A 19,971-nucleotide genomic window follows, 5' to 3' on the forward strand; every position below is an offset into this window, starting at 1 on the left:
ATCTTTAGATAGTTGCCAAAATATCTCTTTTCCCATTTTCTTCTTCAAAAGTTTCAATATTTACAATTTAATATTACAATATTTTAAGATAAAATGAAATAAGAACAGACTTCCTAAATATTGGAATAAATGTCTAATTAGTCAAATATCATTTGAAATGTCTAATCAAGCTGTCTTTCATGGATCTCGTTCAGTTTTCAAAAAGAAAAGTATCCCAATGAATAAAAAATATCTGCAGAATATCTGAATAATTTTAGATAGATGCTTAAAAAGCTTTAAAAATAAATTCAGACTAAATTATTATCAAGCATTGTTTTTTTCGATTCTTTTCATCAAGAATTTACTTTCCTTCCAAAATTTATGTAATTACAATATAAATCAAGTTATCATAGGTTTAATGAAATCAGGAAAGAGTTAAATATTATAGCAATATCATTCAAATACCGTAAAGATATATGAAACTTGTCATTATAATTCTTATTAAGATTATAAATAAACATATTTCGAAGAACAAAAAAAATCGCACAATATCCAATTGATATCAGACAAATGTTTGTATTATTTCAGAAGCAAATTCTTAGATAAAAAATAAAACGATTTTTGGAAAAGTTCAGGTCTAAAAACTCAACGAGGGTATAAAGACCTATTTTCAGGGTGTTCTTTGCAAACATTTATGCGTAAAATGGCTTACTGGGAAATACGATATTGATGTCCACAGATAACATGCTACTCAAATCTTTTTCTCTGCATCTCTTCCTAAAATTAAAATTCAAAAAACTGATTTTGAACTGATGCAAAAAAAAGGAAAAAGCGAATTTTTTGGAAAATACAGATACAGAGGAAGGTCAAAGGTATTTGCACCATTTAAACATGCTCTTTGAAGTTCGTTTGCCAGGGTAAATAAAAAGTCTATTAGTGTCTTAAGCTGAGATAAAGCTTTAAATTCAAATTTATATACCATATTGCTGAAAAAAATTGACTATACTTTTAAAAGGAAAAAAAAATTATTAAGCCTTTAAGAATTGCTAAATTATAATAAATTTTTAAACTCTTTTTAAAACTATCGGCAACTATGCAAAATATTTCTACCGAAATGAAAAATTTTAAAACTCAATGTATATTTCACAAATTTTTCACGTGTATAATGACCCAATACAGTGCAATGGATGAGAAATTTTGAAATAATTAAAAATTTAGATAGAAGACCCTTTTTTATTTAAAACGCAGTTTTATTTCATAAAAACACTCTGCATCATATCTTTAATCAACATAGAAGATATTGCTTAGAGATGCACAAAAATTCAACCTAAAAGTAATGGTTATCTGTTATGATCTCACATTTCAAAAATTCAATGAACTTGCAGTTATTGCGTGTATATTTGTCACGTGTATATGACCCAATACACTGCAATGGCTGAGAAATTTTAAAATTATTAAAAATGTAGATAGAAGACCCTTTTTTATTTAAAAAGCAGTTTTATTTCATAAAAACATTCTGCATAAACAACAGCATAGAAGATATTGTTTAGAGATGCACAAAAATTCAACCTAAAAGTAATGGCTATCTGTTATGATCTTGTATTTACAAAATTCAATGAACTTACACTTAATAAGATTCAATGTATTATTCTCAAATTTGGCTTGTCTTTAGGAGCCCATGCAGTGCAGTAGTGGAGAAACTTCATGATTATTATAAATTGCGATAGGAAATCATTTTTCTTTAAAAAAGTAAATTAATTTTCATATTAATATTTTGTGCTGTTTTTATAACCAAAATTGAGGATGATGGTTAGAGATGAGCAAAATGCAACAGTTACTAACTCACGACAGTAATAAAAATCGCATAATATTCTTTAAAAAGATTTATTTATCGATTGGCTTAAACACAACCAAAGGAGGAATTTAAGCAACTTAGTTTCAATTATAAATTCAGTTTTAGATAAATATTTAAATACATGCTTGAGTAAGAAAATATTTTTATTAATGATGTTAAAATACATAGTTAAAAATATGATGGACTACATGAAAAAATACTGATGTCAATACTAATAAATAACAAAAATTGAACATTTAAAAGTTTCAGAGCTTCATTATATTCTATACAATAAATAGTTTCATACAAATGAATATAAATATTATTGCACTGATATATTTGAAAACTCATTTTAAGCATCGACCTTAACACATATTTCTCGGTTTTGTTCGTTGTTTCCATGTATTTCTTCGTAACTGAGATTTGGCAGGCAGGTTAACCATCTTAAAAATAAAAAAATAATTATAAACTATTGATTAGAACGTCTTCAAATTCTCCAATTTATAAGATATCTCAAATTACCAATATCTTTATGATAGATTCAGAATATGTATGTTTTTAATTGTTTTCTTATATACATATATGAACTGTTCCATAATTACTGAGCTTAATATATAATTTTAAAATCCCTGTCAAAAATCAAATCAACGAAAAAACTACTGCGCATTAGGGTTCTCAAGTTATTATTTAGGCCAGAAAAAGAACTCGATTCAAATCCATTGACTACATTGACAGAACATGTTTAAGTACATGACGAAATCGAAATAAGTTGAAAATTGTTTAAAAGAAACAACCACAAGTTTCATATGACGATCAAACCTGTTTAGATATCATTTATTCAACATTCTTCACAAGAAAATCGGCAGAATTTTATAATGTTTTACTTTATTCTAGTTTAAATATTAATTTACTATTCAAAACTTGTTTTTTTTTTTTTAATTTAATAGTTTTTGCAATGTTGCGTTTATACAAATTTTTGATCTTGCCTGATTCGAGAATGAGAATTTCAAATCTGAACTTAGTTTTGCTCCTAAAACAACAAATTTTTAGTGTGTTTTTTGTCAAAATGTACAAGTTTAATGATATCATGTTGCGAAAATGTTTCAGAGGAGTTTAGACACACTATTAAAATTAAAATCGCATAGGAACCCATGTGCGGAAACTTCATAGTACGTGGCTATGAGTGCTTCTCTATAATGACCTGTACAGATGCAGTAGAAGAAGCAGATAATAATTACAAAGCACTCCTAGCGGCACATTACGACATTTTTAAGCCTGGTTTTTCGTGGTATTTTAAATCTAATGATGTGCCTTAACTCCTTTGGAAGTTTGTCACAATAGTTTTGACACTCCCTGTTATATATAATGTTTTTAAACTTGTGCATTATGAAAAATGTCATTTAAAAAAACTGTAGCTTGGAGAGAGAAATCAATTTCAGATTTAAAATTTGTGACTTAAAAGTATCCAAGATCCGTTAAAAAATCTCATGTAACAGAAAATATTGCTCCCCAGTGTTATTTTTCATCTGAACTTTCTTTTAAAATGTAAACATATAACCGGGAAAAAAATACTAACGTTTCTGAACATCTCTGAATTTCTTCCAAATAAAATTTAAAAAGATGAATTCAGAGATTACCGCAAAGAAAAAAAAATAACGAATATTTTTTCTGCTACTTGATTGCAGTCTCATCTGTATGTTCTTTTCTTCTTCTTTTTTTCTTTCTTTTTGAATTTTTTTTATTTTTAGTATCATTGCATAAAATTCAACTTAAATTTAAACAACATTAAGTTTTTATCAATCATCTTTAAGGACATTATATTTGCAGATTTTGTTACATGTCAGTTAGATTAAGCAAAAGTTTCACAATGTCATTTTTCGTTTGACTGTTTTGCATTCACAGACTAAATTGGATCTATGAAAATAGTGCTGCAGGTAAATTCATATGCTAATTTCGATTCATTATTTTTATCTAATTCTACAAAAATGATCACAATATAACTTTAAAAAGTTTTAAAAAATGTTAATTAAATATAGTGTGATTCATATCAACTTACATGAAAACGCTGAATGGGATGACAAGGAATATTGCGAGAACAATGTACGCCATTCCAGGAAATATTTCGAGAAATGCGTTGAAAATCTGAGAAATAAGAACAGTAGTCATGACGGGAAGTAATGATTCTGCTGTTGCTACGAATGAAAATACTTTCCCTAAAAGAGAAACAAATACCAGACGTTAGTTACAGAAAAGCATATTTTTGAAGATAAAAATACATTTTTTAAATTTTATTTTTTATAACCGTCGTTGAACAGCCGGCAAAATGTTGGGTTTGCGACTACTAATGTTCACTTCTGTAGCCTTGTAATTTTGAACCCAATCCAGGATGAAGTATAGGAAGAAATTTGCCTCCGTTGGAGAAGTTTTGATGGAACTAACCCGTATTTGTGTTACATGGAGAGGAACACCACGAAAACCTCCTACGGTTAGCCGGATGGCTAGGGGACTCTAACCCATGATCCGTCTACCACTGAGGATATTTCATGCCAGTAGAGTGGTCGGTGATAGCCGGGTTCGGAATTTGAATCGACTAACCATCGGTGGGATTCGAATGGCTCAGAATTATAATTTGTAAAATCTGAATAATGGAAATGTGAATAACTTGGTTTACAACCAGAAATTGTTGTTTTTGTTATTTTAATTTCTTTTCTGATCAGCATATAGAGGGTAACGATTTTTAAGTATGACGATTTATTTCCATATCATAAAAAGCATGTTGAGCTCATCAAGGGTAAATTTGTAGATTCTCCAACTTGTATTAGGAATGTTTTTCAAGAGACTCATTTTTGTTTCAGGAAAAAAAAAGTCTGAATCAGAAATTTCTATCTCAAGATTAAATTCTTCTATTAGTTTTTAAGTGATTGCAATAATTCAATGAATATGTAAATGAAGGATTGCTTATCCAAAAACAGAGTGACAGTTTTAGAGTAAATGAATCTCTCTGGATGTTAAACATTTAGAATCTATGGAATGTCCTTAGGTCAAGGCTTTTCAGGACGAAAAAAACGAATTTATTTTGTTGATAAAATTAAAGTCAGAAGAATTTTAGTGCTGTCAGAAATTTCTCAGGAAAAAAGTGACTAAATACTAATTTTTAAATTGGTTTTTAATCATATTCAAGCAAAAGAGTTAATTAACCATAAAAAATGTCATTAAAAATATTAATTGTGAGAAAAATTGTTCATTCACTACTTTCACCTCATGCGGTTAACAACCAGGTTTAACAATTTTCTCTGTGCCAACTTGGCAAACAAGTTATGAGAATCAAGCGCACAATCATCGAGAGCTGGAGAGCTAAGATTTGTGATAAGGATTGCGAATCTATATTTTTATTTTCCATCTTTGGATCACTAACAACTGTTGTAATGAACTGTTGTAATGAAATGTTGTAATGTAAAGTCTCGTAAAAAAATAAAAATATTTTTCATTAATGCCATATTGTGTCAAACATACTGTATTTCCTTGTTTAAACTTTTTTTTCAAATACAATTAAATGTTTTTCAAATCTGTTTAATCCTCCATTTCGTTACAGCTATTAACAAAATGTTGATACAGATAATTGTGTACATTATTACAACACGTCCTTCAAGTGCGAAAAATAGGAACTTTTAAAAAAACAAAACAAAATAAAGATGAATGCTAAGTATTTACGGAGGATGGGGGGCTGATAAGCGGAACCTCTTATTAAAAAAAGTAAAATTTAATCGTAGTCCTTAATCATATTCTTGTCATGAAAAAAAGTACCATACAGTTAATGTTAAACAGTATATTACCTATATCATCATTTGAAACAACTTTTGATATTCTAGATCTTGCTGCCAATGGAGCACAAGCAGACAATAAACCAAGTAAGTTAGCTAAAAAAGAAAACAGAACATGTAAAAAGTGATATGTAAAGTGCGGCTTTAATTTTCCCTAACAATTTTAATTACGTCAGAAAATATCACGGGTATTGGTATACAATATGGTATATAAAATATTATATACCATTTGAAAGATTTCGAAGAAATAATACAATACAAATTTTATATATTTTTAAATTTCAATTCATATAAATTTATAAAAATTTAGTTTATTTTTAATTGTTTGTTATTAAGTTTGTTCGCTATTTGTTGTTTAGCTTGTTATTTTCATTTGAAATTAAATTTTTTTTTACTGTTTTTAAATAATATAATAAAAATTATAAATTGTTATTGAAATATTTTCAGCTGTAATTATATTTTGGATAAATAATTTTTAAAATTGTGTGCAATTTTTTTAAAAATAGTTTTGTTAGTTTTGGACATGTTGCGGCGGAACTCGGAAAAAAGTGAAATTAATATTAAGGGGTTCCAAACTTTCGTCCGCACTTCTGACAAAACTATTGGAGCAGTATTTTGAATTTTTATTACCCCATAATTTTAAGGCTAGGAATCCAAATCTGTCTAACTATTGGTGCAGTATTTTCAATTTTTACTACACATAATTTTAAGACCAAGAGTCCAAATCTGTCAAGAAAAAAGAAGGTAAATTTGGTCAAAGAAGTCCGTTTTTGTGTCTGATTTTATGAGTTAAAACAGCCTCTGCACAAATTAATTCGCAAATTGAGAGTTAGGCTGCCGAACCATCTAGATTGAGTACTAGAACGTGAAAATCGCTACATCAAAAGTAATTTAAGGTGTTTACTTTTTTAGCGCATAATAAAATTTTAGCAATATAAAGATTTCTATATTGAAGTCTTAATTCGCAATACTCATTAATTCAGATTTTTTTAGCTTATTGCTGACTTCAACATTTTAAAATCTTGCTCCTTTCTCAAATATTTTCGATAAACACTGATTGGTTTACAAAAATTTTAGCAATATAAAGATTTCTATATTGAAGTCTTAATTCGCAATACTCATTAATTCAGATTTTTTTAGCTTATTGCTGACTTCAACATTTTAAAATCTTGCTCCTTTCTCAAATATTTTCGATAAAAACTGATTGGTTTACAAAAATTTTAGTAATATGAAGATTTTTATATTGAAGTCTTAATTCGCAATACTCTTTAATTCAGATCTTTAGAGTTTTACTGTTGATTTCGACATTTGCTCCTTTCTCAAATATTTTGGTTTTACACTGGGAAACAAATTTTTTATTGTATTTATGGAAGGTCTTGATCAGACCAAATACGAGTGTGGTGATTTCAAATATGAAATTAGTTTTGATCAGAAAAATACAAATTATTTTCAAAATAGTACTTTTAGTTTAATTAAGTTTATAAAGAATGCATATATATTTTTTCACACATATACACTCGGCCGCTACTTTGAAAATAGCACTTAAAGCAGAAAACATGTTACCCTAACATATCACATCGTAAAGCAAAACGTATTATCGTCTTTTTCTACCACTCCCTACGCAACAAAGAAGTGGGAACACCTAGTTGTCGTTTGAGTGAATTTGAAAAAACTTGGTTTTAGGAATATATTATTACACTGCATAAAAACTGTAGCTTTGTAGCTTGCAGAGAAAAACCGATTACAGATCTATAATCAGCGAAGCGAGAATCAAAACTCTTATAAATCAGATAACCAAAAAAAAATGTTTCTTAATGTTATTTATAAAATTTGTTCCAATTTAAAGAGCTCTCTCAAACAGAAGTTTTACAACAGCGTACAGATATGCGTCACGGCTGATGGACGTTACTTCAAAACACTTTAATTGGGTATGGAATTACCACAATTATTTTAGTAGTTCAAGAGCATTCTTAAGAACATTAAACAATATTTCGAAAGAGTAATAATTAAATGCCTAAGTCTCAAATACTCTTTTTCTTTATTATTTTTGAAGCAATTCGAAAACGTTATATCAGCAACATTATATGTAGTATTTGACAATTAATTTACTTTAAATTTATGCAATTTTAAGTGTCTTTAAATGTAGTATTTGACCGAGAAAATATAAAACTTCGATCTAAAATATCTTGCGTTAGTTAAAGTAGTTTTAAGTCATATTATAAATGAAATTACAAAACTATTAACTTTTCAAAAATTAGTACCCTTTAGCTGAAAAAAGACTATTTAAATTAAACGAAAAATTATTCTATTTACATAAATCCATCTCTAAGTGCTCTTAAAGTACTACACTAGGTACATAGCTAAAAACATATGCCATTATTTCAAAGCAAAAATTATCTACATAATGTAAATATCAGATGAAAATATAATGTCAGAATTCAGAATTAATAGAACATTAAATCCCCATACTAAAATGATGTTTAAGTAGTAAGTTAAAGTACTTAAAAATAAACCTTCGAAATTTAAATTTATTCGTGATTGTCGTCTCTATTCTAGGAAATAGATATTAATTATATTGCTTTTTGATTTTGGCTTTGTGTCGGTTGCTCTTGTAATTTTTTCCCCTTTCTTTGTTTTTACTACTACTTCTCTGTGTTTTATACGTAGTACGAAAAATTTACATAATGCATATATAGAATTAGGCATACGTATTAACGTATGAAAAATATACCTGGACAAAATACAGGTTATCCCAAATTAGAATGTCGGTTTTAAAGACTTAGTACAGGGAAGCGGATAAGGCGATTTTTTGCAGCAAATTCATGTGTGATAAGGTATAAATCCCCTCCAAGAGTTCCTGTTTTTTTATCTTCAATGGATGGTACTGTAAGTGAGTACACTTTTCAACGAAAAACAACTGAAAATTACATCGCAGCATTTTAAAATCTTTCATTATCAAAAATCATATAGCATGCATTATTCGTGAAACCGCCATTATGTGTCACAATGCTGTATTATAATAGGAAATTAAAAATTTCATACACCATAATAAAGCTACAGAAAAAAAATGGTAGAAAGGAATTACAGCGCCACCTGTCAGAAAAATTTGAATTAAATGCAGGAACTCGTAAAGATACAAATGCTTTGCAGCATGAATTTGCTGCAAGAAATGTCTTCCTAAACTAACTATTTTCATATTATAAACTAGTGGGCCGCGCCCCCTGCTCGCTAACGCTCGCCAGCCCCCCAAAATTGCGACACAATCTTATATAGTTTGCTTCGCAAACCAAGCTCGCTTCGCTCGCTACTAACTTAGGTACATTGCAAATGCACAAAATTCTAAGAATTCAAAATCCTAATCATTTAAATCCATATAAAAACTTTTTTTAAAAAAAAATTACATCTTTTTAGTAAATACTAAGTCATTGAAATAAATTTAAATTCAAATAAATGACATGTAATTCGTTAAACCTATTGGAAATGTTCTATAGTATAATTCGTGATATAAATCAAAAATCGTCAAATAAATTCATAATATATAAATTCGTGAAAAAAGCGCTTTCGACAAAATACTAAAATAGAGATCTATCGGCAAAGACTACTCACTTCTGCCTAGCTTAATAGTATGAGATTGCCGCATCTGATGCTCTCTGGTTATTTCAGTTTCCGTTTCAAAAGAGCTATATGTTGAGCCACCTCAGCTAGATTTGGCATGTGACATTTTTAGCGGCAATCATTGATCGATTTCCTAGCGTTGCCCTTCGGGGAGTTGTAATGAGGCTCTTTTTGTCGCCGTGTAAGAGAAATAGTAAAGTAAACAAAACAAATCAAACGTTGCCTCCGGTGGAAAAGAAATACAGCCAAAATTTGGGAGCCACGTTAGAGAATTATATATATTAGATTTTTGATAACTGACTATTTAAATTAGTTTACTCTGAAATGACATCATGTCTTGCGAAGTTTAATTTTATTAAGCCTATCAATGATTTTTCTTGTTGGTTTTTAAAAACTACTGTATTGACAGAAATTTTGAATGACTTTTTATTAATATCAAAATTGAGCGTGATCAATAAATCAATAAATTTGAATATGGCTACTGTATTATTTTTATTTACCCTGTGACGGATTCGTATCTATATTTAGATATACCAAAAGCATTAATAGATAATGGCTTACATTTTCAATATTAAAAAGCAGAAACAAATTGATGCAGATCGATTATAACAGTAAAAATAATTGCAAATCTAAGTAAAAGTATATTTACCTGCATGAAAGACAATTTCTTTAAATGATAAGCCCATTCCAATGAACTTAATTAAGAGTGACGTTGTGCCAATGAGACCAAGTTGTGCATCACTTGCTTTAATTTTTTTAAGTAGAGGAAGTATAATAACCAATAATACAAGAGCTATCACTGAATACATTGCTGTTATTGTGGAATATTCAGTGTTTCCCCAGTTGAACTGATGGTGAACGTATAAGAAGTTAATATCACTCGTGGCTGAAAAAATATACGTTGAGCTTCATTATCAATAAAAGTCATTTTTGCATTATAGTTAATAAATAAACGATAAATCTAATTCTAATTCTATAACTCTTAATTAATTTTTCTAGCAGTTTATTTTTGTTATTAAAACTAGATGGAAATTTGTTTAAAGCGGCTCTATAATCCTTTAAGAAATGATGACAAAACTGTTAAACTAATTTAACACGATTGAGTATAAAAATGTGCAGCAATTAAGCTTTGTAAAATAGAAGAATATATCATACATAGGTAATTATTTTATAATTAAATATAAATACTAAAATATTAATTTTTGAACTATAGGGCGTTTGGGCCTATAAAAACCCCTTAATCCCATCGTATTTTTAAAATAAATTAAAAGCACTGAAATGTTATAGATTTTTTTTCGAGAAATCGTGGGTGATAAATATTTATTGCAAAATAAAAAAAGCTTTAATTTAGGAATACTATTGTTATCTTTTTCTAAAACTTTTTAACCCTCCGTTAGTATGAAATAATTTCATTCTTTATACATCACTTCATAATCAAAACTCATAAATTCAGTTTTCAATGAAAACTTGTAACCGGTTTATCAAAAATTTCGAATTATGGTATATTATTATGGCAAAATTAATGGACTAAGGAACGGTGTCACATTAAGCAAAAATAATTTGTTCATAAACTCTTATTATTGAAATGTTTGAGAAAGTCTTAAAGTGAGCTTTAAAATATACAATATCTTTAACTATATTCTGTAGTTATTGAAAACAGTTAAAAAACGATCTATTTAAATGTAGGATGTACTCTAAAATATTAAATGCAACACTTACAATTTGTTGATATGACGATGAAGCACATTGAAATAATTAAAAGTACAATTTGCCTTCTTCCTTTAAAAGGTCTTTTTTTCGCTGTTGCAATGAAACTCTCCATGAAAGTCTTGCAAGAAAACAGTTCACGAATTTTCTCACTCCAAGTTTCTTTTCTATCCATTCCTCTGGTTTCAGGCAATAGGAATAAAACACATAAGATAGTAGCAACCACTCCTCCCGTTGACAGCAAATACACAGCTGGGTATCCTAAGAAATTATATATCCAACCTCCAGAGGCAGCTCCAAGAGGTATAGCTAACCCAGAAGATATTTCAAGTGTGGCATATTTCATAGTTCTCTTATGGAATGGAGTCAAGTCTGATGCATAGCTATAGACCACCGCTAAAAGACACACCACACCCCCAGAAAGCCCCGAGAAAAGGGCTGGTATATAATAATATTCTACGCGAGAGTTCAAGTAGTGGGCTGCTACAGCTGACCCTATTGAATCCAACGCCAACCCAGATAAGGCCAGCAATACAGGAAATTTTCGTCCATAGTTATCACTCCAAGGACCTACGAAGCATGCTAACAGAGCAGCGGGTGCTGTCTGGATAAGAGTATGTCCAAGCTGATAATTTGTCGCCAATCTCTCAATTGCTGGTTTGAGTTCACTGTGGTATTCCAGGGACTCGCATACATCCTGTGGATATTTGAAATGTGCTAGGCATACTTTTTCTAAAATCATTGACGTGGATGTTATCCTTGGAAGAACGTATGAGAATGTTAGCAGAAAAGCTGTTAGCTCTAGTCTGAATATGCCTATTACATTTGTACAGCGTGAAAAAAATGAGCTGTTTTGTGGAGCTTCCTTGTTGGCATCGAACTGAGGCACTTTGATTGTAGCGCTGTTTTGGTAAGATTCTTCGGCTAAGCTGACGCTTTTTGATATAGTTGGTGTAACTGTCATTTTCTAGACAGTTTTTTTCTCTCACAGAAATGTCTTACGTATTATATGCTAAATATGAATTTTTATGAAGCTCTGATTTACTTCCCATGCTCTTTAACCTGAAAAAAAAATCGTGTCAGTTCAATGAAATTATAACAGCATCAATCATGTTTTTAAAATAAATATCTACAAACACGAATAAATCATATGATTAAGTCAACACACTAAAAATGTATAGATTTTAGTAATTGAATTATAAACTGAAACAAGAAAGGAATGTAAGATATTCGCAATGGCCAGAAAATTAGTCAAAAGATTAATTACTGTTATTATACAGGCAATAAACATTTATTAGAAAGGACTGAAAGTATTTTACCCAATGTTATGAATATTGAAATTAACACCGAAGCTTCAGGGGAGAAAAATTACAAAACAATTGCATTTTATAAGAATATGTTTACTTGCTTGCATTTCTTCAGTTTTTAATCTAAGGACAGCACCTACTTCATTTGGCATGTTTTCAAGTGTTTTGTCTACAGAAACAATTAACAATAATTAAATGTACGAAGCATACTAAATATGCAACAAAAAATACTTTTATAGAATAAAATATACTTTGTAAAAGTATATTTTATTCTATAAAAAATTGATAAGAAAAATCCAAAGCTGGGGTCAGATAAACCACATCTCAGTAATCTAAGGGTTAATAACATTAACATATAAATAAAATTACATGAAATTTCTGAATATAAGCAAAATTGCTATTAAAGTTTTCTTGAACAAATCTTTAGAACTATGAAAATCTTTAAGAATTAATAAAAGTTTCGATGAAAATATTTCTTACCCATTTCTGTACGTAAAACAAATTCGGATTCAAAGCTCAAAAACCGAAAAAGTATTTTTGAAGAAACAAATATTAAAACATCAAGTGACAACATTTTAATTAATTTATAGTAGATACTTTTACCATTTTGATAGTGAATTTGATGCAATGAGATGACAAGTGAAAAAGTGTTTTTGAAAATGATAAAAAAAGTTTTCCGGGCTTCCAGGAAAATTAGGAAAGACATTATTAATCTCTGATTTCAAGTTATTGAACCAAAGAATCGAAAGTAACTTTATCAAAGTTAATGTTGACTCATTAGATAATCTGATTTTAATTCGATTTTCATGAGATAAACCAATACATTTATTGTATCAAAATAAAAATATATTATTCGCAGTTTTTTGAAAAATAATTTTACTTAGAAAATAATTTTTCAAACAGAGCAATGCTTTTGTTTATTCTTCGAAATGATACATTTGTTTATTAGTGACTATGCATATTATGTTGATGACTAATTGAAATTGCATGTTATTTATCGCTAAATGATTTGTTTTAGTTGAGAAACTGAAACAAAAACAATATAAAAAGTGATAATCTTTGTTTACTTAATTTTTTCGAAAAAAAAAACGTGCGCAAACTTGCTTCCTTTATCGATTTGACTTAAACTACTACTATATTCAATTTTAAAAATCCGGAGTAACGTTTCCCGTATCCATCGACATGATTAAATAACATATTATAGTAATATTTATTTACATAAATATATGCAGATTATGCTGGTGATTGATTGAAATCTCTAATCAATAAAATTTTATTTATCGCTTTATATTTTGTTTTAATAGAAAAATCAATGAGAAATTAAAACAATGACAATATTTATATAGATGATTTTATTTAAAAAATTAAATTTACTGTTTATTATTTACTGTTTTGGGCCGTTACTTATTTACTGTTTTGGGCCGTTTGTTTCATTTTCTCATTTTAAATGTTATTTTTGAGCTTTTTTTTATTTTTCGTAGGAATGTTAAAAAAAAAACATTAAACATAAAGTAAGCGATTTTGTTCTATAACAACACAATTTCGATTTGTCACATCTTATTCTGATGACCAATGGCATAAAAGTTATCTTCGTTTTTTCAATATAATTAAACAAAAACCGAGTATGTGTTCTTTTATTTAAATATTCTTACTCGTACATAAACTAATGAACTAATCGAAAGCTATATTGAAAAAAAGTATCGTCATTACTACCAAAATATGGTGCAAGGTGCCATATTTTCTTGCTCTATAAGCAAATAAAAAATTACGGTAATTTTTACCGTAACTCTATGATAATGACGTATATTGTAATTGCTAATAACATTTGGTTTAATATCATGCTGTTTGGTAGAAAATTTGGTAAATTTAAAGATTCATTAACGCATTGTAAATTTGGTAAGTTTTTTATTTTTTTAATGCACTGAGAACTATCCTTGGTTTTTATTTCACCAAGAATTTTTTCCTGCGTTTTGCTGCGTCACGTTTGGTGTAAGATAGTAGCTTCTTTGATGTTAAGATACATTAAAGATTTTTAGAGTTTTTGTAGAAAGTACTGGCACCCTGGGTGAAGCATCCATAAAATCCATTTTCACAGTGAAATTTTATATCATAATTCTTACAGAAATATTTATTCAAATACAGAAATATTTATACAAAAATATTTATTCAATAAGTGATTTTACAGTAAATATTACTGTACCAAAATTACGGTACTTCTGATTTTTCGTTTTTTTTTTTAAAAATTTTGAGTCAAAAATGGATTTTACGGTAAAAAGTACCCGCACTCTGTGTGCCTGTACTTTTTGCAGTAATTAGATCCGAAATTTGTTGACAGTGCTTCTGTTTTGAATTTTTGACAGAGATTCGAACGTTTTCCTGTTGATTCACTAGGACGTATCAGTACAAGCAATCTTTTTCTTTCTCTTACCTGTAGCATATTTTTTACCACCAGCAGTTAAAAATAGGTACTTGTGCATTTCTTTCTGCAAATAAGATTATTAATATGTCAAATCCGTAGCTAAATCAAACAATTCCATTGAATGGCTATAGATACGAAAAAATGAATGTGTTGTTAAAGTTATTTACTGTATGTGCTCAACCAGTTTTTATCAGGAATGTTCAGAGACATAATGGTATGATGGGAATCGAAACGGCTTATGACAATAAAAGCTGATTCTGAAACAACGAATTTCAAGGTTTGAGAATTTTCAGGAGAACGCATTCTATTGAATTCATAATAAAAATATACACGACTGTTACATGCACTTATTTACATCTCCTAAAAATTTAAAAACTAAACTTACAATTCTTGAAGTTGAAAGAAATAAAGTTTGAAAATTGAGTTGGACAAGAACCTTTTTTTTTTTCTTTCAAAATTCCTCTCCAATCAATGCTCTCTCACTAGTCTTCCTGTCGCTTCCTTCACAAATTTTTTATTTTTTTTTGTCAACACGTGGTCAAGAGCTACATTTCCCCTTCACGACCCATCTTCACTGTGTAATATTTCTTGAGGAGTATATATGACGTAATAGATGATGATTTAATTACGAATAACGTAAGAACCACTGAAGTGACCTCTAACTAAATAACATAATTCTAATTCAGGGTGCCAAAACTTATATACCAAAAAAGTTTTGCTTGATGTTCGAATTTTAAGAAATATTTTCTACCATTTAATAGCTAGGCATAAGTTTTATTTTGCAGCGTCACTTCACTATGTAATAATTTTCGTGGAGAACAGATTTACCACGTTCTCGATTTATCAAAACTTATTAATGTTAAATATGTAATATATGACGATTCAATTACGAATAACTTGAGAACTATTAAAGTGATCTCTAACTAAATAACATATTCCAATTCAGAGTATCAAAATTTATGTACAAAAAAGCTTTGCTTGATGTTTAAATTTTACGTAACATTTACTACCATTTAATAGCTTGGCATAAGTTTCATTTTGCTACGCCAAAATGGAACAATACAGAGATAATGCCATTAACCGTCATCTAACTGTTATAAAAACAGTGTAATTTTAGATAAACCGTACTAAAAAACATAATAAAGATTTTAAGATCTATTAACATTTATTTGGTGAAAGATGATGTTACCAACATTAAATAAATGGTAAAAAAATAATATTTTTAGAGATATATGTGTATTTGTTTCATAGTGATTTTTCAAAGTATGAAGGGAAAACCATTTTTCCTGTTCAATTTGCTTTTTGATTAAATGGTTCGTAATGAGAACTATAATTTTAAAAAAATATTATTTCCTACAAACCAGCGAACAAAAAAAAATTATCAAATAAAGGACACAAATTCGACAAAATTAAACACAAACCTCTGTTAAGTAGGTTTATAATTATTGAAAAAGATGGATACTGATGACAAAAAATTATGCTTGGTGTTTCATAATCATCGATAAATTTTATCACAAATTTATTCCTTCTAAGTTTTGAAAAAATAAAATATTAAAACCCAAATATTAAGGTCTTAAAACAATATTTAAGTAAAAAAAATTTTGAAATCTGAATTTTTTTTATTTGGATTATCAAAAATATATATATGAGTATTTATTTGCAAAACACATATTTTTACTGTGATTTTTACTGTGATTTAGTATAGAACATTTTTTTTCTAAATCAAAACAAATTAATCAGCGATAAAGACATTCTTGAATTGTTACTTTACTCTAAACTGTAAAGTATTATTCGTAACCAATGCTTGAATATATTGATACTTGTGCGAAAACTTTAAAAATGGTCAACAAAAAAAAAAAAATTGTGAAAAGAAAATTTTTTTCACAACCTCTGCTTTTAATAAATATTTAGGAATTTTATAATTTAGAAATTTTATAAATACTAAATATTTATTAATAATATCTCATCATTTGAAAAAAATATATACTTATCTAATGATATAATTTTTTAATAGTTATTTACTATATTATTTATAATTTACTCTTGTAATATTCGAAAAGTGTTGAATTTTGGATTTATATACTTTCACTAAGATTTAAACTACGCAACTTTAAACGAAATAGGTTAGGAATCTGTTGACTCATTCATGGAACATTAAAAAATCATATTTTTAAATTTATAGTTCTCTGTGACTGTTTGAACGATTTCCTCCTTCATATTTTGAATTGATTTAGTTACCTTAATTAAGGAGATGTAATAAACGATAAATAAATTATAACTTTTAATTCAAACTATTTCGGTCATTACAAAATTAAATAACAAAAATAAATAAATAATGAATATTAATTATTATTTGTTGAATGATTAAAAAATATAGGAGAAAATAAAAAAAAATATTTTTATTCGCATTCGTATATTTTTTTAATTGTCTCTTAGTAGTGGAGAAATGCACAAAAAGTTACATTATCATATTAAGGAGCTCTAAGAAACTACCCATCTTCTATATCGTATACAGACCGAAGAAATTTGGTTGTTAAATACAAAAGAGATTAAAAGTTAAAACACTAAATACTAAACACTAAACACTAAATATAATCTTTTGCATTTCAAAATATTTTAGGAATAAATACATTATTCCACTGATTCAAATGTTTTTCATTTTTCATTTAGCCATAATATTTTCCGCTAAATTTCTGATGAATTTTTAGAAGCGCATTATACAAGATTTTCTATGATAATAAAAAAAATCTTTTAGTTAAAAACTGCGATTGAAAGTTATGCTACATGTTGGGATTGCAAAAATGTTACGATAGTTTTAATATTAATTCTGAAGAATTAACTTGTAATTACTGCTACAAATCACCACCCTTTTGTTTCAACGAACAAACTTTTGACAAACAAACTCTGTTATCTAAAAATAAATTCTATAAAATAACTATGGTCGGTGTGAGCAGAGAACAAAAATCCCTCAATCCAGTCGACGGTAGGATTAGAACTTGGGTAACCTCAGTGAAAGGTTACCCAGGCTACTCAGTGGAAAGTTACACAGGTTACTCAGTGGAAAGTTAACCAGGTTACTCAGTGGAAAGTTACCCAGGTTATTCAGTGAAAGGTTACTCTGAGTTACCGCAACTCTAGTTCCCACGAAGGAAAATCTTAAATAGTTTTATTTTAAAAGGCTTTCTTATTGAAATAATATTTAAGTTTAAGAACATTTTAAACTTGTGGCCCACCCGTATAAAAATGTCTGGCAACAGAACTTACCAAAAAATTATGTCTGAAAAATATAATAATCAGGTAGAGTATCATTTAGGCAATAAAATAAAATCGCAGTTTTTCAGAACCATAAAATAATTGCTGAAAAATAAGAGCAAATGTAGAAAATATTCGTAAAATGCTTTGAAAAAATGGTGAGTTACAGTACAGTAAGGAAAACTGCGTTGCAAAAACTCGAATTTGAACTGGTGGTTTTAATCCGTTTATGATTAGAATAAAGAATAGAAAAAACCATTTTGTCAACAAAATCGCTTTAAACTGTCAAATATAAAGAGAAAATCTGTTAAAAGAACTGGAATTTTTTATAGTATAACTAAAAGAGAGCAAGGAAATACAAACGAAATAAATTAATATCATTTTAAAACTATTTTTATTAAAGTAGCAATCAACATAAAAGAGTTTTAAATTCAATTAATTTTATTATAAATTTTTATTAATGCTAAAAACTTAAAGTGAGAAAGATTAAAACACTTACCCAAATTTTGCAGGGTGACTCTCACATAAAGAGCAATAATCTTAAAAGATTAAAATTAATGTAAAATAGGGTTTCTTCAAGACATTTTTCTCACCTTTGTACCCATTGATAAGAAAATACTAAATGACGTGCAAAAGGTGCTTCATAAAACATATTTCGAAACAAAGTCTTTTGAAAATTATTTACACACTTTTTACTTTTGAAGATTTCGATATCTGTTAAAATGAAAAAAAAATAATAACACGAACAATAATAATAATCTCCCAACAGACTGCATCATCGCTAAATCCGATATAAAAATGAAACGATCAAATTTTTTCGACGATAACACACCACGTGAATCAGTATTTTTAGCACAGAAGTCAATAAATGAAGGTTAATAGCATAATACAAACAGGCACCTAGTTTCATAACATATTTCAGATTTTTCACTCATAATCCCTTTAAAGTTCCAGTAACAAAATAAATTTTTACTGACGTTCGAAACTGTTTACTGGGAAAATATGTTAGCAATAAAAAAGCTGTTAGTATTGAAATGATAATGATAATAATTGAGTAATAAAAGGGTAATACTTCAGTAATAATAACTTCGTTAAATAAGATGGATTACGATTCTTGTTCCCAATGATTAAATTACAGAATATTTTAAGCATTGTTCTTGTATAAATAATTTAATGAATTTCAAAATTATTGAAATCTGATTTTAGTTTTTCAAATTTGAGGAATAATGGTTGTAAAATAAGACTCAAAATAGAATTCTTAGCAACAAGAACAATGGTTAGACGAATCATACACTGTAAAAAGCTACGAATCAAATTACGGTATAAAGCACCGGCACTATAGGTGCACCATCCGTAAAATTCATTTAACCGTAAAATTCATTCCTACCGTAAAATAATATACCATAATTTTTACGGAAATAATGATTTAATTAGGTGATTCATGGATTTTACGATAATTATTACTGTAAAAATTACGGTAAATCGGATTTTTGTTCAGCAGCATGTTCCGGAAAAAAATGGATTTAAATGTTAAAAGTACCGGTACCCTGAGTGTCGGTATTTTTTACCATAATTTGATCAGGAATTTTTTACAGTGTATGAACAAAAAACAAGATTCGAGATTTCTGGCTTCGATCACGAACCTTCATAGTTAATACATAATAATTTTTTGTTTCTAGATGGCAAAAAGATGGTTACATTTAAATTTAAAATTTTTCAAATAAAATATCCCCAAATTTAAATTAAAATAAAATTGATTCCAAAAATTTGAATTCCGATTCTGTTGGTACAAAATTGATTGTTGGTAAAATATTGAAATTCATTCACAAACTTGAAAATGTTATTTATATTTTGGTAGCTATAAGGACTTGTTATGTATTTTTTACTTCATGGATTATTTAATAGCTTCACAGAAATTTAATTTTTAATGTTTGCTTCAAAATTTTAAATTGTTTTGTATTCAAGATATTGAAAGCATCGATTAACTAAACATACATGTATTTATGTATATGCAAAAATATGTATTTTTTCTCTGTA

General features: G+C 28.1%; 1 protein-coding gene across 4 annotated transcripts; it reads right to left on the minus strand.

The window, feature by feature from the left end:
- Nucleotides 1-1,959: 1,959 nt before the first annotated feature.
- LOC107439550 (putative peptidoglycan muropeptide transporter SLC46) lies at nucleotides 1,960-18,659 on the minus strand. 4 transcript variants are annotated; one of them, XM_087165789.1, is made up of 6 exons: nucleotides 18,434-18,659; nucleotides 10,969-12,018; nucleotides 9,899-10,135; nucleotides 5,647-5,730; nucleotides 3,870-4,026; nucleotides 1,960-2,256 (listed from the first exon to the last, which is right to left on the minus strand). In XM_087165789.1, exons 2-6 carry the CDS (start codon nucleotides 11,918-11,920, stop codon nucleotides 2,166-2,168), a joined length of 1,521 nt encoding a protein of 506 aa, XP_087021915.1. In that variant the 5' UTR covers nucleotides 11,921-12,018; nucleotides 18,434-18,659; the 3' UTR covers nucleotides 1,960-2,165. The 4 variants fall into 4 exon arrangements, with proteins under 4 accessions (XP_087021915.1, XP_087021917.1, XP_087021918.1 ...); XM_087165791.1 differs by lacking the exon at nucleotides 18,434-18,659 and adding an exon at nucleotides 12,744-12,997; XM_087165792.1 differs by lacking the exon at nucleotides 18,434-18,659 and adding an exon at nucleotides 12,361-12,433.
- Between the last annotated feature and the right edge of the window lie 1,312 nt (nucleotides 18,660-19,971).

This window comes from Parasteatoda tepidariorum, chromosome 6 (genome assembly GCF_982258835.1).
Source record: "Parasteatoda tepidariorum strain Cologne lab strain chromosome 6, Ptep-v5.0, whole genome shotgun sequence".
In the NCBI taxonomy this organism is placed as follows: Eukaryota; Metazoa; Arthropoda; class Arachnida; order Araneae; family Theridiidae; genus Parasteatoda; species Parasteatoda tepidariorum.

Excerpts from the sequence above, each read along its gene's own strand:
- LOC107439550 (XM_087165789.1), bottom strand. The coding sequence starts at position 11,920 with ATGACAGTTACACCAACTATATCAAAAAGCGTCAGCTTAGCCGAAGAA. Across the intron at positions 5,731-9,898 it reads AGAAATTGTCTTTCATGCAG|CTAACTTACTTGGTTTATTG; the intron begins GTAAATATACTT and ends TTTCTTTTTTAG. Across the intron at positions 4,027-5,646 it reads TGTTTCAAATGATGATATAG|GGAAAGTATTTTCATTCGTA; the intron begins GTAATATACTGT and ends TTTCTCTTTTAG.